This window comes from Meriones unguiculatus, chromosome 1, assembly GCF_030254825.1.
Source record: "Meriones unguiculatus strain TT.TT164.6M chromosome 1, Bangor_MerUng_6.1, whole genome shotgun sequence".
Lineage (NCBI taxonomy): Eukaryota > Metazoa > Chordata > Mammalia > Rodentia > Muridae > Meriones > Meriones unguiculatus.
Window position 1 is genome coordinate 111077609 of NC_083349.1, and position 22392 is coordinate 111100000.

The following is a 22392-nucleotide window of genomic DNA, read 5'->3' on the forward strand; positions in this document are numbered from 1 at the left end:
CACAAATGTATTTAACGTGTCACGCTAGCAAATCAAACACCTCACAAATATTAAGTATTGTAAAATATATAATGTAACAGTATCGCATTGTGTGGCAGTTGTCCAAAAACCTTTCATATTTCATCTTAAGCTTCTCTATGAACCCAGAGGCTGGCCTAGAACTTGGGATCCTCCTGCATCAGCTTCCAGAGGGGAAAATTACAAGCATGCAAAACCAGGTTCAGGCTTTCAAAGGACTTGTGAAGTATTTGGAATTGCTACTCCTAAGGACAGGGAAAGAAATGGGGTCTAACTCCCCACCATCTGGGAAGGCAATCTTTGGAAATATATCTTACTGCTTCCACATTCAATTGTGGTTGAAAACTAGCTATGGCAATAGATAAAGCAAGACAAACTGTCATTATTGAAACTGGATCTCTATTTGTATATGCTTTTCTGAAGTTTCCCATAATATATTTTTAAATTTTTAATTTTTTACCTGGAACCATGTGCAGATTGGAGGCAAGATTCTAAAAGACTGGAGAATTGTACTGCTAGAATAAGGCAGATAATAAATATGGATTGAGACAGTACAACTGATCTCTTAAAGCTCATTTTTTATTGGTTTTTATTTTGTAAAGGGACAGGGTTTCTCTGTGTAACAGAGTCCTAGCTGTTCTGGACTCTCTTTGTAGACCAGGCTGGCCTTGAACTCACAGAGATCCACCTGTCTCTGCCTCCCAGTGCTGGGATTACAGTCATGTGTCACCATGTCTGGCCTCTTAAAGCTTAATTTCAATGGTGAGAGAGCAGAAAGAATAACTTAGCCACAAACCAAGTGAATTGAGACAGGCATTCAGTGAATTCACCATTTTTATTGGATCCTTCCAAGACAGTTTTTAACTTCAGAGGTAAATATATTTCTGGGGAAAGGTGTTGTCATTTCTTAATCATCACAGACACTGAACTCAAAATTAAATGAAGTTTATTGCAGGAAAGAACAGAATGATTGTTAAGTGTCCTCCTTGGTCCCTCTCAGAAGGATGGCTGCCAGCAGGTAACGTCGCCTACCCTTGGCGGACCCTTGCACGGATGAAGAATCAGGATGTGTAGCTGTCATAACCTTTTGAAAGTGGCAAAAGAAAAGAGTTCAGTGTGCCATAGGGATAAAGGGCTTACAGGAGCAGAAAGTTCCCTGCTAAGGGGAGCCAATCCTCTGAAGCCACTCTGGCCATAGCTGACTCCACTCACAAAAGCTAGCCCTCTGCCCTTTTTGACATTCATTCTCAGGTTATCTCATGACTTCAAATAACGTTATCAGGATGATTCAAATATGATGTCCAACCTGGTATCTCCTGTGACCTCCAGACTAATCCACCTGCCTACTTCACTGTTCCATGGGAGATTAAGTTAAAAGCTAAATGTAGGTGACTATTATTACTACAAAACACAGTATATTTTTAGGGACTAAATGTTATATTCTGTATTTGTGAAGGTGAGTCTTACAGGATTTACAAAACAATCAAGAACGTGTGTGTGTGTGTGTGTGTGTGTGATCTTCCTTTAATCCTACCATTCTAGAGGCAGTCTTTGAATCTGAGGCCAGCTTGGTCTGTACATCAAGTTCTAAGGCTAGGAAAAGCATCACAGTAAGACCCTGTCTCAAAAACCAACCAGCCAAACAATAAACACATCCATACCAGTTTTTTTTTAAAAAAAGTAAGAGAGTTAATGAAAGAAAAGGATTTTTTTTTCTTGAAAAATGTGTTTTCTGGATCCCTTCCCTTGAACACCACTAAAAGTGAATGGAGGAGTCCCAAACTCCCTCTTCCAGGCTTGAAGTGGCTTAAGAAAAGGCCCGGAGTCTGCTCCCCACCACTGCATAAGCTGAGCATGCGGGAAGCATTCAGGAATTGGGAACAAAAAGATCCGAAATTCACGTTCATCCTTGGCTAGATAGTGACTTTGAAACCAGCCCAAGTTACATGAGACCTTTCCCTGTCTCAGAAAAATAACACACACACACACACACACACACACACACACACACACCTTAACCTAAAGGTTCAACAGTCCCTAGCATCACCTGTGTCAACATATCAGATGATTAGAAAATGAATCTAAGTTACATATCTGGAGAAGCCTGATCACTAGATGAAAGCAATGGAAGTTCCAGTAGAGGCTTAGAGGCAGCGACATTAAGAAATTAACTGGAAGGAAGTCATGGTGAGATCTCCCAGCTCTAAGAGTTTTCTCTTAGTGCAGATGAGAGGAAAAAAGAGCCTGCTTTTAACATGTGCCACGCTGGGCTAAGGGGCTTCCTGCCCTACTACACAGATTTCCTTCCTCCTACCAAGACTCTAAAAAGATGAAGAATCACAGTGTTAAGACACTGAGATCAAAAATGAATGAAGAAAAATGAGGAAAGAGAGATGTCACCTCACTCTCTTTAGTTATAACAAGAACTGCAGTACCCACCCAACGACACTGACTTGTTGATCATTATAGTACCTGGACACATTAACTGCTGAAGTGAGACCGTTTACCATCAGAAGCACTTAGCATTTGAGAATACTGAGCACTGGAGAACTGTCCTTAATAGAGCATGTGTATTGCTTACTTGTTCATGTGTCTTTTTTTGAGATGCAGGAGACTGAACTTTGCACATGCCAGGTAAGTGCTTTAAAGTAGACTACATCCCAAGCCCCACAACATGTTTAAATGAACAGCTAGAGAAAAAAAAAACAACTACATTGCTTAATAATCATACCCTATAAATGTGTGTTGTGATAGTAAAAGGTATCTTTAATTCAGCCCCAGGAAGCATTATCTTTATTTTTGCGCTTCTTCCCTAAGCTCACCCTGAGTTCCACTCAAATTTCTATAGTCGTGAGTCATCCATCCAGACCCCTCAGGACAAAAATCTCAAGAACATAGTTGTCTTTGGTTCCTTGCTTTCACTCATTTCTCATGTCAATACCCTCTGTTAGCTTGCAAACTCCTCAGGTCCCTATGACCACACTGCCATTCTAGGCCTCAGGTCATTATGTTCCTGCCCCACTGGCCTGGCCTGACAGTTATAGTCCCAGCTTCTGTTCTGGCTTGCGTAGAACTGGCTAGAAAGCAGCCATATTCTTCATTTTATAACATTATTTTGCCAGGTATAGTGGTGTACACCTGCAATCCTTGCACTTGGAAGGTGGAGGCAGAAAGAAGAAGAATTTCTTGGCTACATAAAGAGTTCAAGACCAGCATAGGCCACATGAAGCTATCATACCCTGCCTCTAAGAAATTAGACAACAACCAATTTTAAAGAAAGAGGGGTGGGAAGAACAAAATAAAAACTACCCCCAAAAGTTATTTATATATGTTTCCCTACTCAAAGCTTTTGAATGGCTTCTATATGAGTGGGCATCTACCTCCTCTACAGGTCCCTCTTGTCAACCTTATTGTACCTCAATCTGCTATGTGCACCCACCTTTCTTCCTGGATACTCTTCCCCTAAAACTCTTCCTGGCCCACCCTCAGTTTCTAAGGCCTTGTCCAATGTCATCTCTTCCAAGAAGCCTTTCCTGATTTCTGCATTTAAAACAGTGCCCTTATCCATCCCCTTTCTTGCTGCCCCTTATCTGTTTTCTTCTCCTCGCCTCATTAATTTACCTGCTAGGCATTTATTTTGATTGTTTTCTATCTTTACAATCAAAACGTAAGCTCTACAAGAGCAGAGATTTACCCGTTTTGTTCACTACTATGGCTCCAGTCTCTTATATACTGCCTGACTCAGAAAAAAATGTATTAAAATGTAGGGGAACAAAGTAAGCAACCATATGGAAAAATGCTAAAACATGGCAGGAAAGGAAGGCAAAACACAGTGCTGACAGTTTAATAAGCATTTATGAGTAGATTAAAAAAAACAAACATTTTTTAGGGGTCAAGCCACTCCTAAAAGAGACTGTCTCCAGGTAGGTGCAATGGCACATTCCTGTAATCCCATCACTCAGGAGACAGAGGCAGGCAGATCTCTGGGAGTTTGAGGCCAGCCTAGTCTACAAAGTGAGTCTACAACAGCCAATGCTACACAGAGAAACCATGTCTTGAAAAACCAAGAGAGAGAGACAGAAAAAGAGACAGAGAGAGAGACACACACAGAGAGGCTGTCTCCATAGAATGCAGAAATGGGAAGGAAAACTGAAGTGTAAAAGTACCCTCCATACCTAAATATGTGGGATTGGGTGTCAGACAAGGTCTCGCAAATGACCACCACAATACCATAGCTACCTTGGGATGAGAAGTCTCTATAAACACTTGACATTTGGAAGCTATTACTTTCCTTCTTAAAGTTTACTACTTTTAGTATTGGTCCTTTTGGAAACTAACTCTTGATTGAATTAAAAGAAACCATTTGAGGGGCTTGGCTTGGCTATAGGTAAATGGGAGAAAGAGGATAGAGATGGTATAAAGATTGAATGTCAATCAAGCGCCAAGGAAATCCTAGACAGCTTGGAAACCCACTATTGGGCATGTCCATTATGGCTCCACCAAACTGCAAGGACACTCCACTGGCTCTGAATAAGGACACCTGTCTCAGTTTCTTCTACTCTCTCACCCACTGGAGAGGTGCTCCATTGTCGCCTCTCTTCTAAGAAGCCTGCCATGTCAAGAAGCTTAGACTGAGATGTCAGCAACGCTGCCCTGGATATCACAAGACAGGACTGTAGTCCTGATCAGTTCTCAACTGATCCCCATCTCATTCTACCTCCTGGCCTAGATTTGCAGAATGGTGACCTTCACAGTTGATCACTTTGGAGCTTGGGTTCTTTCCCTCCTGGAGGCACGGCGCTTCAATGTCCAGAGAGGAGAGTCCTTTTTCTCTGTAGCGAAGAACCAGGAGACATCCTTTTAATATTTAACTCAGTAAAAGAACTTAGTATTTTTATTTAAAAACCAAAGTTTATAGCCAGGCATGGTGGCACACACCTGTAATCCCAGCACTCACAGAGGCAGAGGCAGAGGCAGGAGGATCTCTGTGAGTTTGAGGCCAGCCTGATCTACAAAGTGAGTCCAGGACAGCCAAGGCTACACAGAGAAACCCTGTCTCCGGAAAAAAAAAAATTTGAAGTTTATGAAGTCTGTATGAATTTACACTTTATGAAAACAAAAAAGTCACCTTTCTCTAGCATTATTTTTGTCTGAAACCTCTGTGCTACGTACTTAAACAGCTAAATGATGGTCCTTTGTCCTGAACAAGCCCCTTCAGAGTTGTACATTTGCTGTCCCTGAGAAGGTCTAACTTGATGTAAAATATGCCTGCTGTAGTGACACTGGTCCTCCAAAACCTGGCCAGAGTGACCCTGTCTGCAGCAAGCTGCTGTTTAGCTCTTCTTCATGCCTGGCAGCACTAAACAAGCCATCCCCCATGTCTGTACAGTATCTGCCAAGAACACAGTCCCTAAGAAGGAGGATGGAGCACACATGAATGCATCTTCCCAGAATCTGTGCCTCCTACTGTCCAAGCCTCTTATGCTGCTTTAATACTAGCTTGTATTCTAAACCCAGTGTTACATGAGTTCTATTTTATACTTAAAAGTCATACACAGAACAGGGGCTGGTAAAGGGAGTTAGTGACTGGATGGAGAGAGGGCAGAATGGAGCTGTCCATACTTACTGCTCCATAAGTAACCTCTAATAAATCCATTTTACTCATTAACATGAACTAGAATAAGTCATTTTGGGGTTTGTTGACAACAGTCCAGTTTGGGGCAAATGTTAATTTTATATCTCCCACAAATTTACATGATACCTACCTTATCCACACCTGTTGCCACCAATGGGTTACTTCTCTCACTCATAGAAGCTAGTCTTACTCCTTTTCTAGGGGAAGGTGGCAGACATAAGCCTCTAGTCTAAAACAGAAGTCCCTAAGCACTCAAAAAAGCAATATTCTTTTTTTATTTTTAAATTTTTATTATATTATATTTTTATTATTGAGAACCATTTTAAAATTTATTTTGATCATATTTCCCCTCACCTAAGTCCTTTCTAATCCTCCCCATCCACCTGACTTGAAGTTCTTTCTTAAAAAACAACAGTGATGACCACCCCCCCAAAAAAAATAAAAAATAAAAAATAAATCAAACAAAGCAAACAAACAAATCCCCAATATCTGAAAACCAGAGCAGTGGAAAACACATACTGTCTGAAAGTGAACCCTGAAAAAGGAGCAGGTGTGAGGGAGAATGCGACATTAAACCAAGAAAAGCAATATTCTTAATCTGGGTCATACTGAGGTTTATGAAAACAAATCCACCCTTTGTAAAGAAAGTTTTGGTTTCTTTAAAAGCTCAGTTACGTCATATAAATGTTTTTGTTTTAATCCTAAGTGTGGGGTTTTCATTTGGGCTTTAGTTTGTCCACAGTTGATAATTGCCTCCTGTGGGGCGTGGTGTTTGCCAGCTAGTAATGGCCTGCCTCGTGCAGCATGGAGAGGGGTATGGCCTAGAACTCTGTGGGATATAAATATGAGGGCCCAGAAAAAGAAAGTGTGGTGTGTGGCAAGTGGCAACTTGAGGAGACCAGAGAGGACAGTGTGGTGTCTTAGAGACAGACAGAGAATCATTTTTATGCAACAGCTTGGAGGAGACTGCTGGCTGCTTCTGCTGTTGAAGAATTGGTACAGCCCTAAAAGAACCCACTGACCCTAAACAGCAGGGAGAAGTAAAGGGGTCTGCACCTCCTTTACTAAGGTAGGAGAGGTTACCCCACTAACCTCCTCTCTCCTACCTAGGGTTGGGAGGCTGAAAAGGAGGAGCTTTAAAGAACCCCAAATAAAATAGAGTGTAAAAATGAGCACACCACCACTTTTTGTGTCATTGATAGAAATTACAATTAAGATGTTGATTTCTGGGTCAGCGAGATAGCTCGGTAGGTAAGAACACTTGCTGACAACTCTAATGGCTTGAGTTTGACCATGGGACATACATGGTGGAAAGAGAAAACTAAATTAGGCAGTTTCCTTTGACTTCTACCTGTGTGCTATGGTACACACTGGCATGCTCATTCTCATTCTTCCCTCCCTCCCTCATCTCCTTCTCCTTCCATTCCTTCTTCTTGATTTCCCTCCCTTCGTATCTCTCAATAAATGCATAAGTAAATGTAATTTAAATGGAATATTATTAATTTTTGTTTGGTTGGTTTTTGAGACAGGATTGCTCTGGGTAGTCCCGGCTGTCCTGGAACTCATTCTATATACCAGGCTGACCTCAAACTCAGAACTCAGAGAGCCTCCTGCTTCTGCCTCCTGAGTGCTGGAATAAAGGAGTACACCAACACTGCCTGGCCTGGAATATTATTTTTAAGATGCTAGCTAGCTAAAATCTTACTCAAACATATTCACTCTGTTAGAAAGTGTGGCACTTAGGGATTATGGAGGAATTGGCTTCTTTCAACCCTAATGCACAAGTAAACAGGACCTAGTTTCAACATTTTTTTAATTCCTCATTCCCAGCCCCTATCCAATGAACAAAATATCAGATTATTAAGCTGTACAACCAAAACGCTGATAAGGCCACAATGGCCAGCTTTATCCCTAACGTTATCTGTTTCTACACAGTGGTTGTTTTTGTTTTTGTTTTTTCTGAGATAGGAAGCTGGTCTCAAACTCCAGGATTCAGCCTCCAATGCAGTTGGATCACAGGCGCATACCACTGCACACAGTTCAATCTGTTTTTACTTTAAATCGCTCCAATGCCTATGAGACGATTACTCATGTCAACATCAAGCGTCTCCAATAGCCCACCAGCTCCTGCCACAGTGTATTTAATTAACACTTTCTGAGCTTATTAAGGAAAAGTAAAAGAAAGCGGCTGCAGCTAAGTTCAGCACCTTTAGGAACAGAATTACAGGCCAGCATCCCATAAAAAGGAGCTCTCTTCTGTTCTACCTTGCTGGTTTTTTATTTTAATTCTGATCAGTAATTAAAGTGATGCATTTAGGATACTTGGATTTGTGCAATCATCAGCACAGTATAACTGTAGAACATTTCTATCCCACTCTCACTCCCAGCCCTAGGTAAGCTTTGTCCCTATAAGAGTTTTTCCTTTTCTCAACATTCATATGAAATAATCACATAATATGTGGGCTTTGACGACTAGCTTCTACTGAGTGTGATGGTTTTGAAGTTCATCCATGGTGTACACAGTACTTCTTTTTAATGGCCAAATAATGTATCATATAAGTACACAACACTGGGTTTATCTATCATTAGCTGATAAACATTTGAGTTTCCAGTTTTTGTGAATAATGCTGCTATGAATACACTTACAGTAGCCTGCAGATGGGTCTATGTTTTCACTTAAACCTAGCAGTAGGCTGGGGATAGTGGTGTAGGCCTTTAATCCCAGTACTCAAGGGGCAGAGGCAGGTAGATATACAGAGTGAGTCCCAGGTTAGCCAAGGCTACGTAGTGAGAAAACTCTCTTCTCTCTCTCTCTCTCTCTCTCTCTCTCTCTCTCTCTCTCTCTCTCTTTCTCACACACACACACACACACACTGCCCAAATAAAATCAGTAGAACTTCTAGGTCACTTGGTAACTTAGTGTTTACCATTTTGGGAAACTGACAAACTGTTTCCCAAGTTTCTGCACTATTTTATAGTCTCCCTAACAATGATGAGGGATCATACTATTTATAATCAGAGTATAGTTAAGTTACTTTTCTCTACAGTTATGTAGAGAAATCTCTATCCCCAAGATTCTTACACATGATCTTGCTATATAGCCCAGGCTGTACCCGAGATCTTCCTGTTTCAGCTTCCCAAGTACTGGGAATACAAGTGTATACTACCACATGCAGTTCTTTCTATGTATGAAATCTCTCATTTTTAACTCAATACCTAGATAACTGATTTTCCACATTGCGTGCATAGTCCTCTGAACTACTCCTCTGCTGTACCTTCTCACCTTTGGTACAGTACTTTTTTACTACTACCTACCAAACTAAAACTCAAACTAAAACTCTCATAACTTTTGTACAAGTTGTCAACCATTTCCCCCAGCCCCATTTTTGTACTTTCTGCCTTTGTGCTATTTATTCCTTTAAACCATAAAAACTGAAGAAAAGTTACCCTGAATGGTGGTGTGGCCTTGCCACTTACTCAAGCGATCTGAAAGAATGGTAGGGGAAGGCAACACAGCTAAGCATCTTAAATGAAAGGAGAGCAATTTTTAAAAATAGTGGACTTGGAGAAGAGCATGGAGGAGATGAGGAAGGATGGGATTGGGAGAAAATGAGGGAGGGGGCTCCGCTGGGATACAAAACGAATAAACTGTAATTAATACAAAAAAATAAAATAAAAATAAAAAATAGCAGGCTTACTTGTAACTGACTGTCTTTTTTTTCCTCTGGTTTTCCAGAATATGAGGTACACTTTTCAACGGGTCCAAATCAAAACTACTAGCATTAAAATTCATCTTCACTTTCAACCTTTATCAAGAGAACATGTGTCAGGATTTGCAAAACAATGCTCATCTGCATTTAAGCATTAATTATTGTTAGAAACAAACTGCCAAAAATATGGTCCAAAATACCATTACTTGACACTGCTGTACCTTCTTAATGATGGAGACTGACGTGCTATTGTCTGAAAACCAAGATTAGTTAGTTAGGCAAAGTTGAAATTCTTCCTCTATATACCGGGAGGGTATACTCTAATATAAAAATGTCATAAAGCCAGATGTGCTAGAGCAGGCCTGTGTTCCCAGCCCTTTGGAGGCAGAGGTGGGAGGACTGCCACAAGTATGGCAGCCTTAGGTAATCAACACATATGATAATATCTCTTAGAACACTGGGCTGGAAACCTGGTTCAGCATTAGAGCACTTGCCCAACAAGCATGAGGCCCTGCATTCAGTATACATGGTGCAACTCTGAATTTTCTCTGACTTTCTTTCTGGTCCTCCCAAGTCGTGAAACTATATAAATCTTTTCTTTTATCACATCAATCTTTTTATTTTATTCTTTTACCATCATCCTGAGACCCCCACACAACATTCCTACTTTAAAAGAAGAAGGGCTGGAGAAATGGCTAAATTGCTAAATCTGCTTTTCTGAGGGACTTTGAATTTGGTTCCCAGCACCACTCTGACAGCTCACAATCACCTCATAACTCCAGCACTAGGATGCCCATACTCTCTTCTGCACTCTTCAGGAACCTGCATGTATGTTCACACACCCACACTCAGGTTCACACATGTACACATAAGTAAAACAAAAACATCTTTCTGGAAAAAAAAAAACTCTTCAGGGGTCTGGAGAGATGAATCAGCCATACAAAGAACTAGCTGCTCTTCCAGAGGACCCAACTTCAATTCCCAGCATCCACATGGGCAGCTCAAAACTGCCTGAAACGTCAGCCCTACGGGATCTGACACCTTTTTCTGGCTTCTGTGAGCTGCATACGCATGGCATGCTTTCATCCAGACAAACATAAATAAAATAAGTCTCTGTTTTCAAGGTTTGTAGAGTGCTAAAGGCAACAACTATAATAATACCCAAAGTTAGATCAGCTTCTGACTAATAAATCAAATCTCCCAATGCTAATGTGTGGCAAAAGAGGCATGCCAGTTTCAACAGAAAAATACTGAATCTTTACTATTTTTCCATTCCAAATGTCTGATATTCAATTTAAAAAATCTAAAATAAAGTCAGGTGTACTGGTGCAGGCCTTTAAACCCAGCACTCAGAAGCAAAGGCAGGAAGATCTTTAGAGTTGAGTTTGAGGCCAACCTGACGTACATAGGGAATTCCAGGACAGCCCATGGCATAGTGGAAACATGTCTCAAAAAACAAACAAACAAACAACACTTGGCCAGAGAGATGGTTGAGCAGCTAGGAACAGTGGCTGTACTTCCAGAAGACCTGGGTCAATGCCTAGCACCCACATTTAACTCCAGTCTCAGAGGATCCAATACCCTCTTCTGACTTCTGCAGGCATCAGGGACACACGTACTATTTAAACAGACATACAGGCAAAACACCCATACACATAAAAATAAACAAATCTTTAAAATTATAAAATCATAAGGCATACAACAATAGGTAAAATAAAATGCCTAGCCAAGATATAAAGGAATCAACAGAACCAGACTGAACCAAATTTAGAAATAATCCTAATATTGGATCTATTTGATTGGAAATATAAAGTAACTAGTTTGGCTTTTGAAAAATCTGGTTGAAAAATGGACATTGTGCACTACAAGATGAAGAATTTCAAAAAAGGTAAAAACCATTAAAAAATCAAATGGAAGTGCTAAATAGTGTGACATCACAGATGGTTTGTTTGATGAGTTCATCAGTAGACAACACACAACAAGGAGATTCAGTAAACTTGTAGAAAGCTCAGTAGAAATCATCTAACCAAAACATGAAAAAACGGGTAAAGTCAACTAATATCAAAGACTGACAGAACTGTGGATGTTACCCATGGTTACACATATACAGGGTCTCAGAAATTAAAAGCAGATAGAATGGTCCATAAGAAATGTTTGAAATGATAATGGGCTAGTTTTCCCCAAAACTAATGAGCGATGTATAATGACAAAAAATAAAAATGTTAGAGGACTCTAAGAGGAAAAAAATAAAATAAGCTTAGATACCTCAATAGTGTACCTGATGAAAACCGAAACTGGAGAATCTTGACACTATCCAAGAAAAATATCACATCCAGAGGAACCAAGAATTACAGTAGACTTCATTTTAAAAATCATCACTGAAATATATCACTGTCTCAAGAAAGAATTTTCCAAGTCTAAGAAGATCACACCTTCCATTACATCACGTATTACCTGCTCCTTTTACAAAATTCACTTTCTATATATTTCAAGGGCACTCTAAGCCATTCATTTGGAGTTATACGTTGCCTTGAATTAGAAATACTTGGGAATCTGGAATTCAACTGAACCGTCTCAATCTCTTTAAATTCTTTCATTGTGTAGATTTTGCCTGCAAGAAAATTAGTATCCTAAATCAGCATGCTCAAACGCAACTGCCATTGCTTATGGGCTAGGAAACTATCTAAGAATTAAGTACCAGTTTCACACTGAAGAAGAGTTCTTTTTTCATCATCCTTGTCATATTGTGCCTTTTTCAAAGGGTCACGAAATGGTGGCATGACAACCTACAAAAGAAGAATTCTTTGAGGACTGGACTGCAGGTCTGAGTATTAACATGCAGTTCATCCTAAGCACCCATGTGTGTTCTTATGTCAGAAGAGTTAAGAATATGGGACCTATAAACTCTATACCTGCTTTATGTATTTATTAACACATTACAAAGAGAAGGGGGGCACTCTGACACTTCTCCTATGAGGTCATACAGGTCATATAGCCAGAGGAAAGGTTAGCTGTGTATGGGGAGGGGTTATGCACATGTTCATGTTAATGTGGGTGTATGTGTGTATGTGTGCAGATGCCTACATGTGTACCGGTCTGCAGAGCCCGGAGGTTGATGTCAGCTGCCTTCCTCTACCTCTCCCTGAACCCGAAGATCACTGTTTTGACTAGACTGGATGGCCAATGAGTTCTAGGGCTTACAGATTTATGATATGATTTCTGTCTTTCACAAGGTGTTAGGGACCCGCAGTTAGGTCCTGTGCTTCTGCAAGTAGGTATTTATTAACTAAACTATCTACCCAGCCCAAAGCAAGGTTAGCTATTATTTCAAAGTTTGGGTTTAGTCTTCAAAAACTCTCTTAAATTTAAAAATCCACTTTTCTTAAATTTAAAAATCCACTTTTCTTTAATAAATGGAAACATATATATGTATGTTCATCTTCATCCTAACATAATCAGCAACATAATAAGTATATAAAACTTAGCATGATATTTAACATGCATATTATCTGTAAAGCATTAAAGGACTGTCTTTTGCTAGCCAATATTACTAAAATAAAAATTCAACACAAGTCAACAGCATTTGGAATCTGTCACAGTCATATTCTAGTCTGCTCCTGCTCCTGTGAAATGTCTTTCCAGTCATGATTAGACTTATTTTCTTGGTAACTGTAACACAGAAACAGAACATGACTATTCAAACTGAACAGTGAGCAGACTGCTTTCTATAATTTTGCTTTTACACAAGTTATAGAGTGCTACTTACAGGATGAGCAAACATTAACTTGCTGTAAAAAGACAAAAACAGCGCTATCATCTTCATTATTTGTCTATGACTTTTTGACAAATGAAAACAAAAACTTTTAAATTCTAAAGAGAGTAATAACATCTAAAGTTTAATCAACAACCATGTCACATTTCCCTATGTCTACTAAATGTTTACTTTTGGGGATATATAATAAAGACTAAGTTTTTAGTTCGTGCTCACTTTGGCAACACATATACTAAAACTGGAACAATACAGAAAATACTACCATGGCCCCTGTGTAAGGAGGACACAGAAAATCATGTAGCATTTTACATGTCTGGTTTGGTTGAAACAGGGACTCATGTAGCCCAGGGTGGCCTGGAATTCAAGTGTATGCCACCATGCCACGTTCTGTATTACATATTTTTCCATGTGTAAGAAACAAACAATAAAGACTTATTAATAGCTCCAAAGAACTTGCATCCATATCATTTAGATATGCTGATATTAGATACACATTTATATTTGAAATTGACTAAGAAATCTCTTTTATTAATTTAAAACAATTAATAATCCTATCATATTTGAAATATCTTCTATCTAAAAACTGTATTTTCTAAACAAAAAATTAGTTAGAAAAGCACTGCTGTTTTACATTTTTATAACATTCTTTAATGTGTTGCTTAAAATAAACCAACTAATTTTTGTGCCTATTTCTGCATACAGTCTGCTTTGATTTGCTGTACTTGAACAAGACGAAAATGCACACAACATACACATTTGGAAGGAAGCATTTTAACAGCCTTTTCAGATCACTGTGGATAAGCTTTTTTAAAATGTGTATTTGTATTACTGCCATTATCACTTCACCCATTTTCCAAAATTGTCTGCCAACCAACCAAAATATAATAACCACCGTTTGTAAGCCATTCTATCAGGTAAAAATGGTGTCTTGTGAAAAAGAAGAAAGCTAGCCTGTTTTGTTCTCAATTTAGGTAGCCATACTTCATTTCATCACAGAGAAGTGCTTTTATTCATCAAATATTAAGACAGTTTTGTATGCTGAAAGAATATGATTTAATGAAATTTTCTAAGATTGATTTTTATGTTTTATTTATATGTGTGTCTGTGTACATACATCATGTTGGGGGAAGGTGGTCCCTTGGTAGCTAGAAGAAAGCCGTGGATCCCCAGGAACTCCAGTTATAAACCACCTGGTGTGGGAATCAAACTCCGATCCTTTGAATGTGCAGCAAGTGATCTTGAACATGTAGGCATCCCTCCAGCCCAATTTTGACGCTGTTGTTGATTTGCTTTATTTCTTGAGATGTATCCCAGGATGTTCTTGTGAATGTGCCCACATGCCCATCTCTAAGTTGAACAATTCTTAAGTAGAGCTACACATTAGATACTGATTTGAAAGAATCAATTTTCTGCACTTCTAAAACTCAGGTCCTTCCCATGCCAGGAGAGAAAATGGGTTCATTCTGATTGACCTAGGCTGTCTCTGGACCATTGGCAGCCCTATTACTAAGAGCAAAATGAACCATTTTCTACACAATGGAGGTCAAAGTAGGAAAGATGAGTAACAATGGATATCTCTATTTAGAAAGCCAGAAGTGAGAATAAAAACAGTATTTTGTACTGCAGCGACTCAAAGCAAGGTCTTTAAGGAGCTAGCATATGTATAAAGAGCACATTAGAAGCCCAGTCTCAGGGAGTGTCCCCTAGTTTCTCTCATCTGAGGCCTCGATAGAACCTGAGCAAGGGCCTGGGCTTGAGGGCATGGAGTCACAAAGATGACCAGCATTTGAGCCACAGCATCGCAAGGCCACAAGAATGACTAGTGTGACTTTGAATCTGTCCCAACCAGGAGTTGGGTTAGAAGGCTTCGGGTACTCTTTTCAGGATCTACTATAAAACACACACACACACACACACACACACACACACGATTTATATATGTTGGTTTGGATTAATTGTAGATACCTCCATGATTTGGAAACATGCACACTCACATTAGTTCTAATAAGATGCCTCTCAAAAATTATAAAATTCCTTGATGGCATAGTTGTAATGGTGGGAATTGGACAAAGGGCCTTACACATGCTGATTAAGTGTTCTACCACTGAATTACAAACCCATCCCTTTTAATTTGTAATTAAAAAAAACCCACATATAGGTGGGTGTATAGATGACATGCATGTAGAAACCAGAGGTCAATGTTGGGTGTCATTCCTCAGGAGTCATCCACCTTACTTTCTGATCCCAGATCTCTCATAAGAACCTGAAGCCCACTGATTAAGCTGGACTAGCTGACCAGTGAACCTCAGAGATCTGTCTCTGGGAGTGACCTCTGGGAGTGCACATCATCATGTCCAGCTTTTTATAAGAATGCTAGAAACTGAACTCAGGTCCAAATGTTTGAGCAGCAAACATTTTACCAACTAAGTCTCTCTTTTTTATTTTAGGGTATCTCTAAGTTGCCCAGGCTAGACTTCAATTTGTGGATCCTCCTGGTCAGCCAGAGGAGTAAACATTTTACCAACTAGTCTCTCTTTTTTATTTTAGGGTATCTCTAAGTTGCCCAGGCTAGACTTCAATTTGTGGATCCTCCTGGTCAGCCAGAGGAGTTAGAATTAGAGGCAAGCAAAACCACACCCATATGTAAACATCATTAATAAATTAGTTATTTGAATGTAACCCTAAATTTTCTTTCAGATCGTGCTGAATGTGATACTTCTGACAGGAGCAGATTGAGCTCTGTGAATCCCAGGTTAGCATGGTCTACAGAGAGCTTCAGGAGCCAACCAGGATAATAGAGTGAGACCCTGTCTCAAAAAACGGGTGGGATGGAGCGTTGGCTTAGCAGCAGTTCAAAGCACCTATTTTCCTTCCAGAAGTCCTGAGTTCAGACTCTAGCACTCATGTTAGGCAGCTCCTAACAGCCTGTAACTCCAGCTTCCAAGGAGCTAACACCTTCTTCTGGCTTCTGTGGGCACTCACGTGCACACAAATATATAAAATTTAAAAAACACATCGAAAATAAAAATTTACTGTGCAATACGGTAACTATAGTTAACATTAATGCTTTTTATTACTTAAAATTGCTGAAAGTAGATTTAAAGTATTCTCTTTAAAAGTGATAAGTGAAGCCAGCAAGATGGCTCAGAAGTAACAGTACTTGCCACCCAAGCCCAATAGCCTGAGTTTGATCCCTGGAATCCACTGATAAAAGGAGAAAACTCACTCCCAAAGTTGTGCTCTTAACTCCACATACAGCATGACATGTATACACATACACACAATAATAATAATACAAATTTCAGAAAGTAATAAATATGCAAGAAAATGCAGATGTTAATGAGCCCTATTTAGCTATCTCACTACGGATTTCCAGATAACATATGACAAACTATAACACCAATTTTTGTCTGTTTTTTAAAATGCAAGAGCAACAGTTCAGCTGACCATATATGAAATTTGTTTCAAAATATATAAGAAAAATACAACAATGTAGTTTCCATGTATCAAAATTTTAGCTGCTTTTTCAAGGATGAATAAAATTACATTCATTTTTACTGTGTATGACAACATACTACTTACTGTAAGCATAATCTAGTGCTGGGACATATTATCCTATAGTGGGAACAGTTTTCCTCCCATGGCTTTTGACCCATCAGTGCAAATTTCATCACAATAGGAAAGGCAAATACTTCACACTATTATGGAAACAGCTGACCTTAATGGATCCCCTAAAAGAGCTTTGGGGATTCTATGTCCACAGAGATCAATCTAAAAATAGCTGCTAAAATTCCAAGTATTCAGATTCCTTTAAAAAGGAAATATGGAAATACAGAATTCAGTATAAAGTACAGTCTGAATGTCTGTGTCCCTCACTTAGTTCATCTGTTGATAACTCATCACCAGTACACTGTCATAAAGAAGAGGGCTCTTAGGAGGTGATTACATCAAATGGCTGGAGCCTCCTGAAAGAGGTTTGTTTATACCTTATATCATGTGAAGACATACAGAAATTGCCATCCTTTAAGAATGGGTTCCCACTAGACACTGAGTGTGGTTGACTTCCTCATCTTATACTTCCTAGATTTCTTGGTTATTTTTCTATTAGTGTGATAAAACACCATGACCAAGGCAATTTAGAAAAGAAAGAGTCTAACTGGGCATACAGTTCCAGGGGTTTAGAGTTTATGATGGCAGATTAAGGGCACAGAGGTATGTGGCTAGAGCAGCAGCTGAGAGCTCACATCTTAATCCATAACCACAAAGCAGAGAGCACATTGAGAACAGCACTAAATCTTCTGAAACTTCAAGTCCATCCCCACTGACACAACTCCTCCAACAACGCCCGCCACACTTTCTAATCCTTCCCAAACAGTTCCACCAAATTAGGACCAAATATTCAAATATGAGTCTATGGGACCATTCTCATTTAAGCTATCAGACTAGCTTTCAGAATCATGGGCAATAACTTTTTGCTTTTTGTTAAAGCAGCAGAAATGGACAAATAGAATATCAAAAAATCCAGTTTCAAATCACAGTTCTATCTCTATGTTACTATATGGTATGTTTAAGACTTTAAACTCTAGTTCTCACCTATACAAATAGGGTCTATAGTACATGAACATGTATATATGTGCACACACACACACAAACACAAATTCAGAGGAAAGTGGAACAGTGTAAAACTGTCAGCAGATTAAAAGTGTCTTATGACCCAAGATAGTTTTATTGGAAAGTTTCTTTATTTTATAATATCCACTATTAACAAAATATTTTTAAAAAGTACTCTGTTGATGGTATCAGTGCATACACCCTATCGTGCAGACAGTTTGGTAATGTGAACTTACTAATTCTACTTCTATTACCACTAAGGGAAAATAAAGCCTAGCTACAGAGATAAGTATCAAAAAATCATTTGGGCAATACTCAAGTCTATGGGAAAAGGACAGCAGAGCAAGTTGTGCTAAATAACTAGAGACTCGTTTATGCTCTGCTGTTCACAGGTTAACTTTGACAAATAATCTATCTGTGCTTTAATGTCTAATCTTGAATTAACTTACACAGCAGCAATAGAGATTAATTTCCTTAACAGACCATAGGGCTGAGCTAAGGGTATAGCTCAGTGGGAAAACATATGCTTAATACAAAGAAAGAAAAGCAAACATTTGCTTAACACAAACTTAGTTTAAAAAAATAAATACATACAGAAAGTTATAAAAATTACTAATGAGTTAGTTTTGGGTAATTAGATTTTTAGTATTTTAAAATATTTTTTTAAATCAGGTTTTTCATTTATTATAAGAATGTATCATACTGGGTGTGGTGGTACATGTCTTTAATCAAACACTACGGAGGCAGAGGCAAGTAGATCTCTGTCAAGTCAGCCTGGTCTACATAGTGAGTTCCAGGACAGCCAACACTACATAAAGAGACCCTGTCCCAAAACACATGCAAACTAACAAACAAATAAAACAAAACAAAAATATATTTCTATTGCAACAAATTTTAAAGTTTTTAAAATGTTTAAATATTTCCTATTATTCAGTCATTACACAGCATTTTCATGCTTTCTGGAGATTAACTTATTAACCTTTGGGTTATTTACTTCTTTCTAAAATATAAAGATAGAAAACCACTCTAACAATGCCACTAAACTTTAATGAATCACTAAAGGTCAGGCAATGTATATGTTAAGGCTACACAGAATAGCTAGACACATACCATCACATTAAGAAACCTACCTTCAGAAAATCGGGGTCTTCTTTGTACATATAAAATGGATCATATTCTTTTGGATCATAATGCTTTATAAATGCATTTCCCTATTAAAAAGGAAATAAAACACATAAGAAAGAGGTACAGAATTAATTTTGAGGACAGAACTCAAAAGTTAGATAGTTTGCACTCTGTACCCCTCAGTTATAAAGGATAAACCTGGAATTGATACAGTTCCAGACCCATACAGTTCTAGTCTTGTGCTTCAAAACAGCATCAATGCATCAATGTCATCCCTTCATGCATAAGATATCTCAGTGTCATAGAAATACGGCACCAACAGAGAGCAGCTATTCTACTACAATATAATTCCCATCAAATTATCGATACAATTCTTTACAGAACTTGAAAGAGCAATGCTCAAAATCATACAGAAATTAAAAAAAAAAACCTAGGGTAACTAGAACAATCCTGTCCAATAAAAGAACCTCTGGAGGTATCACCATTCCTGATTTCAAGCTGTACTACAAAGAAATAAAAAACCATATGGTATTAGTATAAAAACAGACAAGTTGATCAATGGAATCAAACCGAAGACCCAGAAATAAACCCACACACCTACAAACACTTGATCTTTTACAAAGAAGCCAAAACTATACAATGGAAAAAAGAAAGCATCTTCAACCAATGGTGCTGGCCTTAGTGGCTGTTTGCATGTAGAAGAATGCAAATAGATCCATATCTATTATCCTGCACAAAACTCAAGTCCAAGTAGATCAAAGACCTCAACATAAAACCGGATACACTAAATCTGTTAGAAAAAAAAAGTAGGGAAGAGTCTTGAACACATTGGTACAGGAGACAACTTCCTGAAGAGAACACCAAGAGTTCAGGCACTAAGATCAACAGTTAATAAATGGAACATGAAACTGAAAAGCTTCTGTAAAGCAAAGGACACCAACAATAGAGCAAAACAGCAGCCTAAAAAAAAATGGGAAAAGATCTTTACCAACCCTATATCTGACAGAGGGATAGTATCCAAAATATATAACAAACTGAAGAAATTAAACACCAACAAACCAAACAGCCCAATTAAAAAATGGGGTACTGAGCTAAACAAAATTCTCAACTGAGAAATCTCTAATGGCTAAGAAGCACTTAAAGAAATGTTTAACATCCTTAGTCATCAGGAAAATGAAAATCAAAATGACTCTGAGACTCTATCTTATACCCATCAGAATGGCCAAGATCAAAAACTCAAGTGACAGCACATGCTGGCAAGGATGTGAAGCAAAGGAGCACTTCTACATTGCTGGTGAGTGTACAAACTTTGAAAATCAACCTGGTGTTTTCTCAGAAAATTGGGGAAAGTTCTACCTCAAGACCCAACTATACCACTCCTGGACATATACCCAAAAGATGCTCTGCCATACCTCAAGGACACTTGCTCAACTATGTTCAAACAGTCTTATTTGTAATAGTCAGAAATTGGAAATAAACCTATATGTCCTTCAACTAAAGAATGGATAAATAAAATGTAGTACATTTACACAATGGAATACTACTCAGCTATTAAAAACAAAATGGATGGAACTAGAAAAGATCATCCTGAGTAAGGTAAGCGAGATCCAGAAAGACATGCATGGTATGTACTCACTTATAAGTAGATATTAGCCACAAAGTACAGAATAAACATGCTACAATCCACAGAACCAAAGAAGCTAAGGAAAAAGGCAGGCCCAAGGGAGGACGCTTGAATATCACTCAGAAGGAAAAATAAAATAGACATCTGAAGTAGATGGAGAAAGGGGATGGGAAGGAAAATGGGGGTGGGGGTCAGATTTAGAGAGAGGAGGGAGGACTGGGAGAGAGAATGGAAATCATTGGGTGTGGTTATACCTTTGGGAGGTGGAGGCTCCCAGGAGTCTATGGGTATATTCCTAGCTTACTCCTAGGAGTGGGGGTTATGGAGCCTATGGACATCACCTCCTGTTGCCAGGTGGGACTTCCAGTGGAGGGAAGGGGACACGAAACCACCTATAAAACCTTCAACCCAAAAACTTTGTCCTGCCTATATAAGAAGGGTGATAAAGATGGAGCAGACATTGAGAAGGGCAACCAAGCCTGGCCCAAGAGAGGGCCAACCCGTCACTATTAATGATGCTATGCTTGCAGACAGGAGGCTAGCATAACTGTCTTCTGAGAGGCCTCATCCAGAAGCTGATAGAAACAAATGCAGAGACTCACAGCCAACAATAGGTGGAGTTCAGGGAGTGCTGTGGCAGAGTGGGAGGAAGGATAGAGGGAGCAGGATGGGTCAAGGACACCACAAGAAGACCTACAGAGTGAACTAACCTCGGCCCATGGGAGCTTACAGAGACTAAACCACCAACCAAAGAGCATGCATGGGCTGGACCTAGACCCTCTACACATATATAGCAGATGTGCAGCTTGGTCGTTATGTGGGTCCCCTAACAATTGGAATAGGGCTGTCTTTTACTCTGTTGCTTGCCTTTGGATTCCTTACCCCAAGATGGCCTCAGTGGAAGAGGATGCACTTATTACTGCTGGACTTGATGTGTCTGGGTGGGTTCATACCCACAGGGGACTCCCCTTCTCAGAGAAGGGGAGGAAGGAATGGGGAAGGGGTGTGTGAGGGTGGGACTGGGAGGAGAGAGGAAAGGAGCTTCAGTCAGGCTGTAAAATGATTAAATAAATGAAAAAAAAAAAAAAAGACTGCTCAGTGGGTAAAGGCTCTTTACCACCAGACTGATGTTCAGTTCAATCCCCAGAACATGGTGGAAAGAGAACTGTAACTTCCCTGAGAGCTCATAAACACATACACATACACCCACACATGAAGGCACATAAATAAATACAATTTAATTTTTTAAAGAATATATTTTCTATATCAGAGTACAGATTGTATATAAACAGGAAAAAAAGAGGCAGACTGCTTGGATGACTAAACAGGAAGGGAACAAAGATAACCTTGATTTTGAAACCACCATAAGAAGCATAAAATGATCTCTTATTACCTTCTTATTTACATATCTCAAAAAATCATCTGATTCTTGTCGTCTCCTCTTTTTAATCTTCTTTTGTGAACATACTTTTTCTATAATTTTCTTCTGGAGAGGATCTGACACACATTCAACCCATTTTTTATACAACATCTCTTTTCTTCTTGCATTTAAGAAGTCATGATGATATAAATACTTATCTAGTTCCTAGTAAATAGTGAAAGACAAACATATCATCCTGAAGCTTTTACTTCCTAAAATTTTATAAGATTCAAACTTCATAAGCCTAAATTGTTCCTAAGAATAACCCATTCATTCATTCATTCATTCAGCCCTTTATTTGGCTTCCACCAAAAAAAAAGAAAACATGAACAATTCAGGCACTGTACCTACCCTTCCTGATAACCAAATATATGGGGCCAGTGAGATAACTCTGCAGGTGAAGACACTTGTCACTCAAGCCTAGCAACCTGAGCATCATCCCCCAAATCCATATAAAGGTGAAGAAAACAAATTCCA

General features: G+C 39.0%; 1 protein-coding gene and 1 non-coding gene across 11 annotated transcripts in view; one reads left to right on the plus strand and one right to left on the minus strand.

Annotated features, from left to right (window-relative positions):
• The window catches only part of Fam228b (family with sequence similarity 228 member B), a 29662-nt gene that overhangs the window by 327 nt on the left and 6943 nt on the right, over positions 1 to 22392 (minus strand). The window contains exons 4-10 of one of the 10 annotated variants that reach the window (XM_060365376.1): positions 21889 to 22080; positions 18877 to 18957; positions 12062 to 12149; positions 11818 to 11974; positions 9352 to 9459; positions 4765 to 4850; positions 835 to 1102 (exon numbers count right to left, since the gene is read on the minus strand). In XM_060365376.1, the coding sequence (XP_060221359.1) occupies positions 1080 to 1102; positions 4765 to 4850; positions 9352 to 9459; positions 11818 to 11974; positions 12062 to 12149; positions 18877 to 18957; positions 21889 to 22080 (735 nt within the window). In that variant the 3' untranslated portion in view covers positions 835 to 1079. Of the gene's footprint in view, positions 1 to 834; positions 1103 to 4735; positions 4851 to 9351; positions 9460 to 11817; positions 11975 to 12061; positions 12150 to 18876; positions 18958 to 21888; positions 22081 to 22392 lie in introns of those variants that run through there. The other 9 variants (XM_021644971.2, XM_060365379.1, XM_060365386.1 and 6 more) reach the window with 9 other exon arrangements.
• On the plus strand, positions 13344 to 13450 carry LOC132651162 (U6 spliceosomal RNA). The gene has a single exon (XR_009589008.1). It is a non-coding gene; the product is annotated as a U6 spliceosomal RNA (small nuclear RNA).